The 13,139-nt window shown below is 35.2% G+C and overlaps 2 protein-coding genes across 2 annotated transcripts in view; one reads left to right on the top strand and one right to left on the bottom strand.

Annotated features, from left to right (window-relative positions):
• Window positions 1-13,139, top strand: part of LOC136835369 (broad-complex core protein isoforms 1/2/3/4/5-like) — a 946,407-nt gene that overhangs the window by 135,485 nt on the left and 797,783 nt on the right. Inside the window, exon 3 of the mRNA XM_067098824.1 lies at window positions 2,151-2,196. The gene's annotated coding sequence lies outside the window, so the exon portion shown is untranslated. The remainder of the gene's footprint in view (window positions 1-2,150; window positions 2,197-13,139) is intronic.
• The window catches only part of LOC136835372 (gamma-aminobutyric acid receptor subunit alpha-2), a 233,899-nt gene that overhangs the window by 117,601 nt on the left and 103,159 nt on the right, over window positions 1-13,139 (bottom strand). Inside the window, exons 2-3 of the mRNA XM_067098832.1 lie at window positions 5,929-6,396; window positions 1,383-1,518 (exon numbers count right to left, since the gene is read on the bottom strand). Coding sequence (XP_066954933.1) covers window positions 1,383-1,518; window positions 5,929-6,165 — 373 coding nt within the window. The 5' untranslated portion in view covers window positions 6,166-6,396. The remainder of the gene's footprint in view (window positions 1-1,382; window positions 1,519-5,928; window positions 6,397-13,139) is intronic.

Below are 13,139 nucleotides of genomic sequence, written 5' to 3' on the forward strand. Positions count from 1 at the left end.
CTATACTTACTCATCGTGCTTTCCACCCTCACTAACAATTGTTTAATAGTGCTTGGCCTTCGACATAAATTTTATAAATGACTTTTCTCTGTTACTGAAAGCCAAACAGCAATGAACCATATTCAGTCATTTTACTCCATTGTAAATTGTTGGCAGGAGATTAAAGAAATCAAAGGCAGTTGCTCGTTATGCTTGGAATATAGTAATTACTTTTGGCATTTCGAAGGATATATGTGAAGAAGGCATGAAACTTATTTGTGAAGGTTTAACTTAATGCAGAATTAATCATTATTGATTGTGCTAACAGAGAGAACGAAAGGGAATTAGGAATTCAGCTGATGGCAAACACTGAGGGATACAGTAAAAATCAAACAGGTTAGTACCTGATGCTGTTTGGGCATTGGTTCTTTCTCGTTTATAGTTACGAGACTGTATGAGTCCACGCTTTTCACCCGCATAAGAATTTACTCGAATTCAGTGATGTGGTAAGGTTAACCCCACGATACTGCATCATTTATACATACATACATATATATATATATATATATATATATATATATATATATATATATATATATATATATATATATATTATATTATATTTATAATGTAATGATAAAAAACTTGTAACACTGATATTGCTTCATTACAACATTAAAATTTTAAATATCTCTACTTGATTATTTTTACGCCTGAACACTGAAAAAAGATGAATAAACATATACGAAAGTAATATTGTAGCTCAATCGCATTCACTGATTTCAACGGGTGGGCGGGCCCTGTGTGACGCAACTATTTGAGTGCCTGTGTGACACAACCATTTGAGTGGCGGCAACGTGAACCACCTGGAACATAGGTCTACAATGTGTAGAGTCAATGAAACGTCCCTGAAAATATTCTATTTGATATTTGCTGTAGGAATGTTTGGATTTGCATTCCAATGACAGATAATTATGCAGCATTTTAGGTTGCCAGTTAGTGAATTTTGAACGAACTCCTATGCAGTCATGTAGTATCACTTCTGAGCATAGCTGTACATGAACACGCACGTACGTAACAAGAGAGTGGTGGTATGTGGTGGGCAAACTGAGGTAACCATGTACGGTAATTAAACCTACCAGTTCGTATTTCTGCTTGCTTTGTATATGAGTGAGTTCATATACAGGAAGGAGAAATATTAATATAGAACGCAGGAACGTCTGTGTCATTGCTGCTCTTTAGATGCCTTGTATTTGCATTTTTATGCTCGATCTCTGTTCTCTATTAAACCATTGCAGGCAAAGTGTCCCTTGTATGTCATACTTACACGCACCCGTTGAAAATCTGGTGTAATAGACCTTACACGTATATCGAACGCATGTTAAATACTAAATACCACTGACCTTCATGGTACCCTGGCCGAACTTGATTGTTGTAATTTTTGAGCAAATTCTCTAGGATGGCCGAGATGTTATGGGAAAGGTGGGCCATGTCGCTGCTGCTTCTGCTTGTCACTTGCCTTTGGGCCAAGGGAAGTGGCTGGGAATGAAAAACAAAGAAATTCATTAGATAAGAATATTTGGAAAATTTTAGTGCTCATGCTATTTGTACATATCGCTACGCTTTAATAGCTTGAAGAGCCAGATGCAAACAACGTGACCTTCAGAGTTTAATGTTACTTTTTGCATAATATTGCAGATCGGGAAAATCATTATAAATGTTAACCTCGATATCAGTAGCTTGGTCCTAACAGTTTTTCTGCTCCTTACCCTTTGTTACATCATAGATAAATTCTTTTGATGTTGATTGTTATGATATCAGAATGGGATTTCAGGATAAAGTTAAAAAAAAAAGGAATGTATAATTCGGTACCGATACTACTGCTGTTTCTTGTAGACTTGGTTATACCAATGGACTTATGATTTTGTAGCAGATTAATGTTTAAGCTTTTTGTTTATTCCAGCTGCAGTCGTCGTAACTTTGACATGCGTTATTTTTCATTATATAAGGATGTGCATTTTGTTCTGAATAGGATTTTTTTTCGATTATCTTTTTGGTTTTTCTTTGACTTAACTAGCTGTGATTTTTGTTGTATTTCCTAATGAATATTATGAATAGATGGACGTTTGGCTAGCTGTTATCATTTTAAAAGTTTATTTTTGTCATTTCAGAAATGAACATATCTAGAATTTGATGTGAAGGCTGTCCGTATTAAAGGTAAGTGAGTGGCTTTATATGTATATGATGTTTTGTAGTTTTATATGAGTCGGACTCATATGTACCTCTATATTTGAACAGGTAAGAATAAGGAACATCGTTCTCACACATATATATGTTTGTATATTGAAACCTTTCTCAGTGAAGGATCGTGCAACAGCCAATTATTCTGTGATTGGTAGTGCAACAGAATTTTTCTACGTGATGGATAGTGCAACAAAATATTTCTCCGTAATGGATAGTGCAACAGAATTTTTCTCCGTGATGGGTAATGCAACAGAATTTTTCTCCGTGATGGGTAATGCAACAGAATTTTTCTCCGGAATGGGTAGTGCAACAGAATTTTTCTCCGTGATGGGTAATTCAACCGAATTTTTCTCTTTGATGCGTAATGCAACAGAATTTTTCTCCGTGATGGGTAGTGCAACAGATCATTTTTCTCTGATGAGTAGTGCACACTTACTTTGCTGTGATGGGTAGTGCAACAGAAAATGTTTCTCCGTGATGGGCAGTGCAACAGAAAATGTTTGTAGGATGGGTAGTGCAAAAGATTGGGTATGTGTGGATAGTGCAGACCGTTTTTTCATGTGATGGGTAGTGCAAAAGACAATTTTTCTATGTGATGGATAGTGAAACAGACCGTTTTTCTGTGTGATGGGTAGTGCAAAAGACAATTTTTCTCTGTGACGGGTAGTGCAGCAGACCGTTTTTCTATGTGATGGGTAGTGCAACAGACTTTTTCGCTGTGACGGGCAGTGCAACAGACAATTTTTCTGTGTGGCGGGTAGTGCAGCAGACAGTTTTTCTATGTGATGGGTAGTGCAAAAGACAATTTTCTTGTGTGATGGCTAGTGCAACAGACAATGAAATGAGAAGTTTACGTTCGACGAGCCTCTGACCATGTACAGCAAGACATACAAGTCTCTCAGCTATGTGAGTTTCAAGGTATCAGCTTTGTCAATATTTAAGAGTAGATATAGAATATTTTGTATTTTGCTGTTATATTTGAGGTCTCCCATTCCAGTGGTGCTGCTTATCGGCAAAATAAGCCAAAGCCCGTTTTGACATCAGGTTCCCAAGTGGAAACTTTTATTTGGTCAGTTAATGTCGACATCCTTAAGGGGTTTGATATACGGTTAGTAGAACGTTCCGCACCGACTTAAAACTTAAATACTCTTAGCATATGTCCATTCACAAATGTTTTATTTTATTTTATTCTTTGCTGAATATTGAATCCGACGAATATGCAATGTGGACTATCAAAACATTTTTCGAATCGTCGCTCCACCTTGAAATGGCTGACTTTTTTTTTTTTTTTTTTTTGTATGTCAAGATATCTGATCGATGGTATTAACATAAGAGGATGACAGTGCGTATATTGCGTGTTTTATAACATTTTTAGCCATTTGTCTTGTAAAGTTTTAAAGGGGTAGGTATTTCTTCTTTTCGGCCTCCCGTTCCTTTTTTCTCTATCACTCTTCAACTGGGACACGACTTCGTCCTTCTTAGAGGAAAAATAATAGGTAGCAGCCGACAAATGAGAACGTTGTTCCCCCTTTATTGCAGGAATGGAAGTGGGTTGTTGCTATCGGCCATCGATTTTAGCTATTTCACTTTTACTGGACTCTCTTCATCCCATTTCTATTTTTTTCCTCTTTTTTTAGTCGCACATGCGCAAGTCACACAGTTGAAAGATATTTGCTGTAATTCTTTAGTTGATATGCAACGTTTTACGTAATGTTGATGTTGAGAAGGCAAATCATCAATATATAATTTTCAAGTTATATTTTATAATTCTGTTAATTACATGCGTGAAACTGTAATGCCAAAGACTGCAAGAATATACTTGTAGCTTGGTACGAAAATAACTTTTCTTTAGCGTTTGCATAGAATGTCAAAATACCTTTCAGTCAATTTAAATGCAATTTGTATCGAGTAGAGGTACTGTACTCAGTTACAAAACTTGCTAAAGAAATAAATTTGGATGTTTTTCTTCTTGGTATTTTTCGTATCGAGTCGGTGATTTGAAATAGGTTTATAATTTAACCCTAACAGCCCTTTGAAAATATGACTGGCAAGTTTTAATGGCCGTTTGTAATGGCAAAAGCTCAGTGGTAGATTATAATGAATATGATAGACCACAAATTCGAGATATTACGACACATCTCGAAACCGTGTCTTTAGTACTTTAATTTTAACAGCTGTATGTTCGTTCTGAAAAAGTCGCTTTTCCTTACACTCTTTTACTGCCTATGCTTCCTTGCACTCAGCCTTTTGAAAATTATATTCACGTATGTATTTTTTTTTTTTTTTACTTTTTTCGTATTGAATTTCTACATTTTATTTCTTATGTTCTGAAGTCTTATGTCAGTGACTTGTGTACATGAGAAAACTTCTATTTTTTTAAACGAATTAGTTCAGTCAACCAACACATGTACCTGATCATCATGAATATGCATCCAATATTCTTAATCCTAACATTTATTTCTCCTTCACCATTTCATTCTACTTTCTTTCCAATCGATTGCATTCACACAAAGCCAGCGTGGGAGATCGAGGCTGGCTGACATATGAGGTTTTCTCCCTGATTTTCCGTGGAGTTGCTGTTGCTTTTATAATCAAAACCTTGATCCTATGGCACGTAATGTTGGTGAGGTCATCGGGAAATGTAGCATGTTTCCTTTTTTGTAAAAACTTTCTTTTGCATCCTTTTCCCCAACTTTTAGACTTCATCCTTCCATTGGCGGGTTTATCGGCACCTTCAGAGATATGCCATTTTTCTTCCCCGGTTATTTTTATCGCATTCTTCAGCACTAGGCTGGCAAGGCACAGTGGTCATAGTGCCATTGGGCTTTGCATTTCAGAAAAATAATGTCCTGCATGCGTTGATGGCCGAGATAGTTGTGATACCACGTCGTTTTATTGAATCAGTCAAGCTGACAAGAATGGCTAAGGCAAATATAAAGGTAGGTACTTAAAAAGTGATTCCAAGTTCTGGAGAAAATAGTAAACGTGTAACGCATAAAGTACACCATTTGTATATATCAACAATATTCAGGTGTACTGACGACATGCTTTGCGGGTGCCATTGTTGATATTCTGAGGTGGTGGCTTCTCGTTTTCCTCTTTGGGATTTCCTTACAAGATAGCAGGCAGGTTAGGCTACTTTGCAAAGGTTTGTCGCTTTTTCTCCCTTAAACGTGTTCATCTCTAAATTAAACGTTAAACACGAGGTTGTGTGGATTGACCGAGTGTAGGTAAGCCATAAGGGTGAGGAACTTCGACAGCAGGAATCGAAAGAGGCAGTGAATAGGTTTGTAAATGACGCACCGTCACGTACAAGATTTTTGCTTTTAGTTTTTTTCTTTTTAGGAAAACTCTTTTGAGGTACCTTTTCGTATCTGTGAATGTTTTATAAATATGTATGCATGTCATCATTAAAGCAATATAAAAACACATGAGGGTCATATATTTACTTAATTTATATACGTTAACAAACTGTCGTTAGGATTTTTTTTTAGTACACTACTGTTGTTACAGTTAGGCCTTTTTTCTTTTAAAACATTTGTAAAGTTATCATCTTATTAAAGAAATTGTTGAAAGTTAATTTCCTAACAGCAGAGATGAAGGACACGATTTAACAAGAGTGACTAATGAACCGGTCGTTCAAGTAATAATAGCAAAATATATTTATAGTGAATCAAATATCGTAAATAAATCTTGCTGCCTTACCTGAGTGACAGTGTTTGGGTGGTCGTTTTGAAATCCTGATGTATTTTGACTTCCGGAAAGGCCAGGCCTGACGTGCCGAAGAACAGAGTGAGAGTATGTGTGCGCTGGACGGCTGTAGCCGTGGGTAAGAGAATTATGTGTGGCTGTGTAAGGATCATGTTGATACAGAGGTAAGTGATGAACTTGCAAAGGCTTCACATACCCGTCTTGAGTGGGCTCCGAAAGATGAGAGTTCATGTCCTGAATATGGGATTTTGTCTCTTTGTTTATCCTTTGCGTGTGAGTGCTCTTAGGGGAGATGTGTGTGTCTGTGGTGGGTGTATTATATTCAGTTTTCGGAATGTTTGTGTCGACTGATGTGGAGTAGAAATTGCCGTCATTGTTCAAAATAGCCTGGTGTTCCAGTTGCTTCAGCTCTTCGAAGGAATGGCTTCAGACTTCCTGGTATCCATTGGTGTAGCTAGAGGGCTGTGGAAAAATATTGCGACGTAAGTAAATATGAACTAAATAATTGTAAAATTTTGTTTTCGTACTACTAGAATTTATAACTGGGTTATACATGCCATTCATAGTGAGCAATGCTGCTTTAAAACTTTATTACTGGGTCCATATTGGAAAGGAATATCATTGAGTCTAGTTTTATAATTATTCGAGTCTAGTTTTTTAAAAGTAGACTCAGTTATGTTCCTTTCCAGTGCATTATTAGAATAAGCCATCTTTGTTTTCCCTGCCCACCTGATTGTATAATTTTCTCACTAACATAGAAAAAAATTCCAGTGTTCACCTGTGGAATTTTTGTACATGTTAGTATCACATATCAGTCTCATTAAATGACCTAGAAATAAAGTCGAAGCGGGTCAGGACCTACGCCCAATCTCTTACTTTTCACCTGTGGTGATGTTTGATAAACTAATCACGTGTTAATGCGAGTATAATCATTATATGTATTTATATGAAATATATATATGTATGTGTATTATATATGTGTAATGTATATGTATATATATATATATATATATATATATATATATATATATATATACATATATATATAATATGTGTGTGTATATTGGCATTTGAGATAGTACAATACCTACCAATGGGTTGAGGATAGATACTAGGTACTTGCCAGATTGTAAGAGGAACTAACTGAGCTGATAATTGGCCTGGCAGGAAAGTTTGTTTTTGTGTGTTTTTTTTTACCATACATATACGGCAGCAATGGAGAAGTCACACACAACATCGTTAACTTTTAACAGGTTTTTCACTTTTCCATTGAAACCACTGTTCACATTGTCTAACTGGTTCTTATTTAATTCTTTATATATATATATATATATATATATATATATATATATATATATATATATATATATATACTAATATATATATACATACATACATACATATATATACAAATATATATATATATATCTTGAAGTGGAGCTGCAGCTCTAGGTACATCTCACTAGGAAGCATGGGGAAAGGCGTCGTACTCAGGTACATTATTTTGCCAACGTTTCACGATTCATAATCGCATCCTCAAGGCTATAATAAAGATACAACGAACTTAAACCAAGCACTGCATAATCCATTGTTACATAATATTTAATCATTGAACATCAGCATGTAGAAAGCTTGAAAATAATTTATGAACATCTTAAAACAGGAAATATACTAAACATTAAAAATATACAAAATATCTATAAGATTCTAAAACAGTAAAAATATTTAAAATATTTAAAACATTTAAAACACTAAAAAATTTATGGCTATTCTGTACCTTATCCTCGCAAAAGGACAGGCAGTGACTGAGAGTTTCGTAAAAACAAACAACGCACCTTAGGCAATAAACAACTGTACAGAGGAGGTTGCATATTTAAAGACGGAACTATCTTTTTTATCATAAGGGACTCCAAGATTGTTAGGTCGTTTTCATTATGTACTTGACCTATAATTGCAAAGTCCTTATCTTCAATGTATGCTTTGCATGACCTAGAATGGTTCTAATATTTGACTGTTCAGGGATTTGATAATCTACTGCCCGTTCTAAAACTTACGCCCCTGTGAGAATCTATTCTCACCTTGGTAGCCTCTTCGTACAACCCACATAAGTCCCGTGATCACATCTCAGGCACGTATATTATAAATAACATTAGATTTTAGAAGAGGACTAAGGCGGTCTTTCATTCTGAACAGGGGATCCGATCGTTAATGGATTTTTGGAACTATTTTAAGGTTTAGGGCCGGGAATTCTTTTTGAATTATTGTCAGGAACTTTTTCCTGAAAAGGTCGTCATGTAAAAAGGAAGCTGGCAAACATTTTCAATTTTGGTGCTGTCGAAACTGATGGTACCTCCATGAACCTAGCATTTAGCATTTTAAACAATAGTTTGTCTGGAAAGCAGTTATTTTTAAGATACTGGGAAAGAAAGTTAATTTCCTCATTAAAGTAAACCAATTAGAGGTATGAGAGAAGGCCCTGTGGAGGAGAGTTGAGATAGTGTTGAGTTTAAAACTATAAAAACAAGAATAAAGGTGATACTAATCCTAGTAAGTCTTTTTCTAAAAACCACAGTGTAAGCCTTGTCATTCCTGGACACTAAAACATCTAGAAAGGGAGCTTGTTGTTTTCTTTATTTCATCAAATTGTAAATCTGATATTGGGGTGTAAGGTATTGACAAATTCTGAGAACTGCTCCTGCAGAACAGTTCTCAGAATTTGTCAATACCTTACACTAATATCAGATTTACACTTGATGAAGAAGAAAATAACAAGCTTCCCCTTTCTAGATGTTTTAGTGTCCAGGAATGAACAAGGCTTCTACACTGTAGTTTTAGAAAAGACTTTTACTGGGTTAGTATCAATTTTTATAGTTCTTGTTATAGTTTTTAAACTCAACACTATCTCCACCCTCCTCCACAGGGCTTCATACCTCTAATTGGTTTACTTTAATGAGGAAATTTTCTTCCCAGTATCTAAAATAACTGTCAGACAACCATTGTTTAAAATGCTAAATGCCAGGTTCATGGAGGTCTCAATCAGTTTCGACAGCATCAAAATTGAAAATGTTTGCCAGCTTCCTTTTTACATGACGACCTTTTCAGGAAAGTTCCTGACAATAATTCAAAAGAATTTTGGCCCTAAACTCTAAAAATAGTTCCAAAATCCATTAACGATCGGATCCCCTGTTCAGAATGAAAGACCGCCTTAGTCCTCTTCTAAAATCTAATGTTATTTATAAATATACGTGCCTGAGATGTGATCACGGGACTTATGTGGGTTGTACGAAGAGGGCTACTCAAGGTGAGAATAGATTCCAGGGGCGTAAGTTTTAGAACGGGCAGTAGATTATCGTCCGAACAGTCAAATATTAGGAACCATTCTAGGTCATGCAAAGTATACATTGAAGATAAGGACTTTGCAATTATAGGTCAAGTACATAATGAAAACGACCTAACAATCTTGGAGTCCCTTATGATAAAAAAAAAGTTCCGTCTTTAAATATGCAATCCTCCTCTGTACAGTTGTTTATTGCCTAAGGTGCGTTGTTTGTTTTTACGAAACTCTCAGTCACTGCCTGTCCTTTTGCGAGGATAAGGTACAGAATAGCCATAAAAATTTTTAGTGTTTTAAATGTTTTAAATATTTTTAAATATTTTTACTGTTTTTAGAATCTTATAGATATTTTGTACATATTTTTAATGTTTAGTATAATTTCCTGTTTTAAGATGTTATAAGTATTTTTAAGCTTTTACATGTTGATGTTCATTAAATTTGATTAAATATTATAATTTAATGGATTATGCAGTGCTTGGTTTAAGTTCGTTTGTATCTTTATTATATTTTGAGGATGCGGATTATGAATCGTGGAACGTTAGCAAATAAATGTACCCGAGTACGACGCCTTTCCCCATGCTTCCTGGTGAGATATATATATATATATATATATATATAAATATATATATATATATATATATATATATATATATATATATATATATATATATATATATATATATATATAATAATTTTCTTTCTAAAAGAAAATTATGGTCATAACATGCATATCAGTAAAGGCATCTATAAACCTAATCCTATAATTTCAAAAGAATTATGTAAAATGTTTAAATATTAAGAACGGTAGTAGATATGTATGTAGAGAAATTTTATTTGTAAACTATTACCGGGGCCTAGCTCTAATGAATTTCGTGCCCTACCCACCTTTGACGCCTGTCAGGTGTGGAGCTTTAGTGTCCAATGATTGGTATGTTTGTCCGTATTGTTCCCCTATCGTATATATTTAATTTCTACCTTTATGCATCAGTTTTTCGTTAATGACTTTGAAATTAAGTCGAAAGCGGTGAGGCCCTACGCCCAGTCTCCATTTTTTCACCTGTTATGTGTTTATATATGCACATACATATATATATATACATATATACGTATATATGTACATGTATGAATACACACATACATCAGAAAGAGAGAGAGAGAGAGAGAGAGAGAGAGAGAGAGAGAGAGAGAGAGAGAGAGAATTTCCATGACAATGGCTAGATCCTTTTAAACTCGTTTTTTTTATTACAGCTGCTAATAAGTGGCGTACCATTTTATTCCAAAGCTATCACCTCGTGTTAGAAATCAGAAATATTTGAAGACTCATGTTGACTTTCTCATTTTCTAGTCACCTGACTCGTGTGCTTGGAGGAGGTCGCTTTGCATCATTTTTGTTCTCGATATGAAAACGTTTTGCCTTTGATAGTCAGTCATGAGGAAGGCGAGGTATTGTGTCCTTTGGTGTTTGACTCAGTACCAAGGGCGTTGTTGTTTACTCTGTGGAGTAAGTTTTTCAGCTCGGGAGTTAAGACCCAAAGAGATTTTTTTCCTTCTTTGCGTAACGAATTCCTTGGCGAATTCAGCTTTAAAATATGTCGTCTCTTCCCTGAATGATTTGTTTTGTGACGAATATCCGTCACATTAATCGAGGTAACGTCTGTGTCAATTTTAAAGCGAAAATCAAGTCTCACAAGCTAATGATTTGACCGTTGAGACCGGTTTTCGTATAGGTGTCTGACCATTCTTGTATTTGTACGTCTTTGCTTTAGTTTATGTGATCCTCAGAGTGTTTAGATTTTGATGTTGAATGTTTTTGTAAAGTTATTTGTTTTGCTTTTGTTTAAAAATTCTGTTTACCTTTGATTTTGCCACCTAATTTCCGTTTGGTGGACATCGATTAGGATGTGGCGCGGTTGCCACGGAAACCATATCGTTGTTAATAGTTGCAGCATTTATAAAATGGAATTCTGGCCGTAGATTTGTTAAACAATTTTTGAAATATTACCTCCACCAGTGAATTGTGACGGACGTTTTCTGCATGCAACATGTCCGATTCAGAACTTGTTACGTTGGGTAAAAGTACATGTTAATGAGGATTGGCATAGGTGGATGTACGCTTTGTTTCTGTAATTTTGTAGGAGTTATGTATGCTGTATTTGCAATCAATAGCAGGGATTGATGTGTATCGTCCTTTAGCTATTATATTTTTCTTCCTGTTTCTTAATTCTGCGAATCTCTGGATTCTTTATAATCTAATTCCTAGAAGTGCAGACGGTTACCCAAGATCTCAATAGAGAGCGGGATAAAAAACATCCTCATTAGCATATGGACTCTAATTGCTACTGACGCTGTTTTCTTCTTTCTCTTCTTCAGCTGGTCTTGCACGTTGCTGCTTTTGTTTACAAGGGTTGAATTTGTGTTTTACTTTTGGTTTGCAGTTATATTTGGTATTTCGTTATTTTAATTAATCTCCAGTTAAAATAGTGAAGTATAATAATTTTTTAATTATTTGCCATCTGTAAATATTCACGTCTCGAAAAGAATCGATCAATAAATAGGTTTATTATTATTTTCAGTTTTGCTATAGTTGTTGTCCATTTTGTTTCCATATGTTCATATTTACTACTATGTTGTAGTTGTGATTTTTTAAAATGTTTTCTCAATGTCTTCTGTTTCCACAAAAACCTATTTTCCCTTTACACTCCGTCCCTCCCATTCCACCGAGCCCTTCAAACAAGTTCATCGTAGGAGGGCCAGGTAGAATGCTGTCAACAGTCACCACTCTTGGCCCCGAGGGAAATAGCTCTCTGTCGAACTGAAAATCACCACCAATTATTGCTGAATTCGGCCATGATTAGGCCTTACCCTGGGAATTCCTTTCATTACACACCTTTTGTTTTAGTGCGCCTCATTGCTATGTGAAATCCTGTTTAAAAGAGGGGGAGGAGGCTTAAAAATGGTAATCAAAAAGATTAAGTCGCCTCCGAATGATAGTTATTTGGGCGTATCATTGTTAAGTTTTTGTAATAAACTTTTCATATTCCTGACATTCCATTGAATTTGCAAGCAAAATGTTTGGGGGTCATAATGGGCGTTTTTCACGTACTTCAGGTGCTGTTGTATTTAGAAGAATATAAAAAAAAGTTGTTTGCCAGTAATTCCACGCACTCGTAATTTATTAAATTGTTGACTTCTTAAAGAAGCTATAAAAGTAGTTTAAACCTAGAAAATTACACGTAATTCTTTTATACTGTTTCCGATGGAGTCTCGTTTTCAAGAAACTTTTAGAATATTATGTGGGAGTTGGCTTTTCTTATGACAAGCGAGTATATTAGTACGTAAGGTGATATTAATGTGAATCGATTCATCTTTCAAGCGAAAATTTGCACATCTTTCAACTTTGTGCCGCAAGGGTGTTTCGTGTTAATTGTTGAAGTGTACTATTATATATGCTGGAACGACAGGTCTCTCTAAGATAGCACCAGGGTGAGTTACCTTCCCCGACTCAAAGCCAGATTTTCTGAATTGGACGATGAGAAATTAGTGAAATTCGTAAGTGGGTATTAAAGTATAGATTAGAGTTGTTATATTAGTTTGACAAAAACCGAATATTTATCTTCATTTATGAGGGTTGGTACAGTATTGTATTAAGGTTAGCAAGCAACTTGAATTTTGTGATTCCCTAAGTCGTTTTTTGTTTGCTGTTGTGTGTATACATGCTCAAGAATACATTTGATTAAACATCGTATTTGTGTGTGTATCCACGGAACATTTGTTTGCGTATAGCCGTTGCTCTACAGTGGAAGTAATAAGGAAGCTGTCAAATGGTCCTCCATTCATAGATGATGTGAACCCGCTAAATTACAAGATGATT

The sequence above is a fragment of the Macrobrachium rosenbergii genome, chromosome 55, assembly GCF_040412425.1.
Source record: "Macrobrachium rosenbergii isolate ZJJX-2024 chromosome 55, ASM4041242v1, whole genome shotgun sequence".
Taxonomy (NCBI): Eukaryota; Metazoa; Arthropoda; class Malacostraca; order Decapoda; family Palaemonidae; genus Macrobrachium; species Macrobrachium rosenbergii.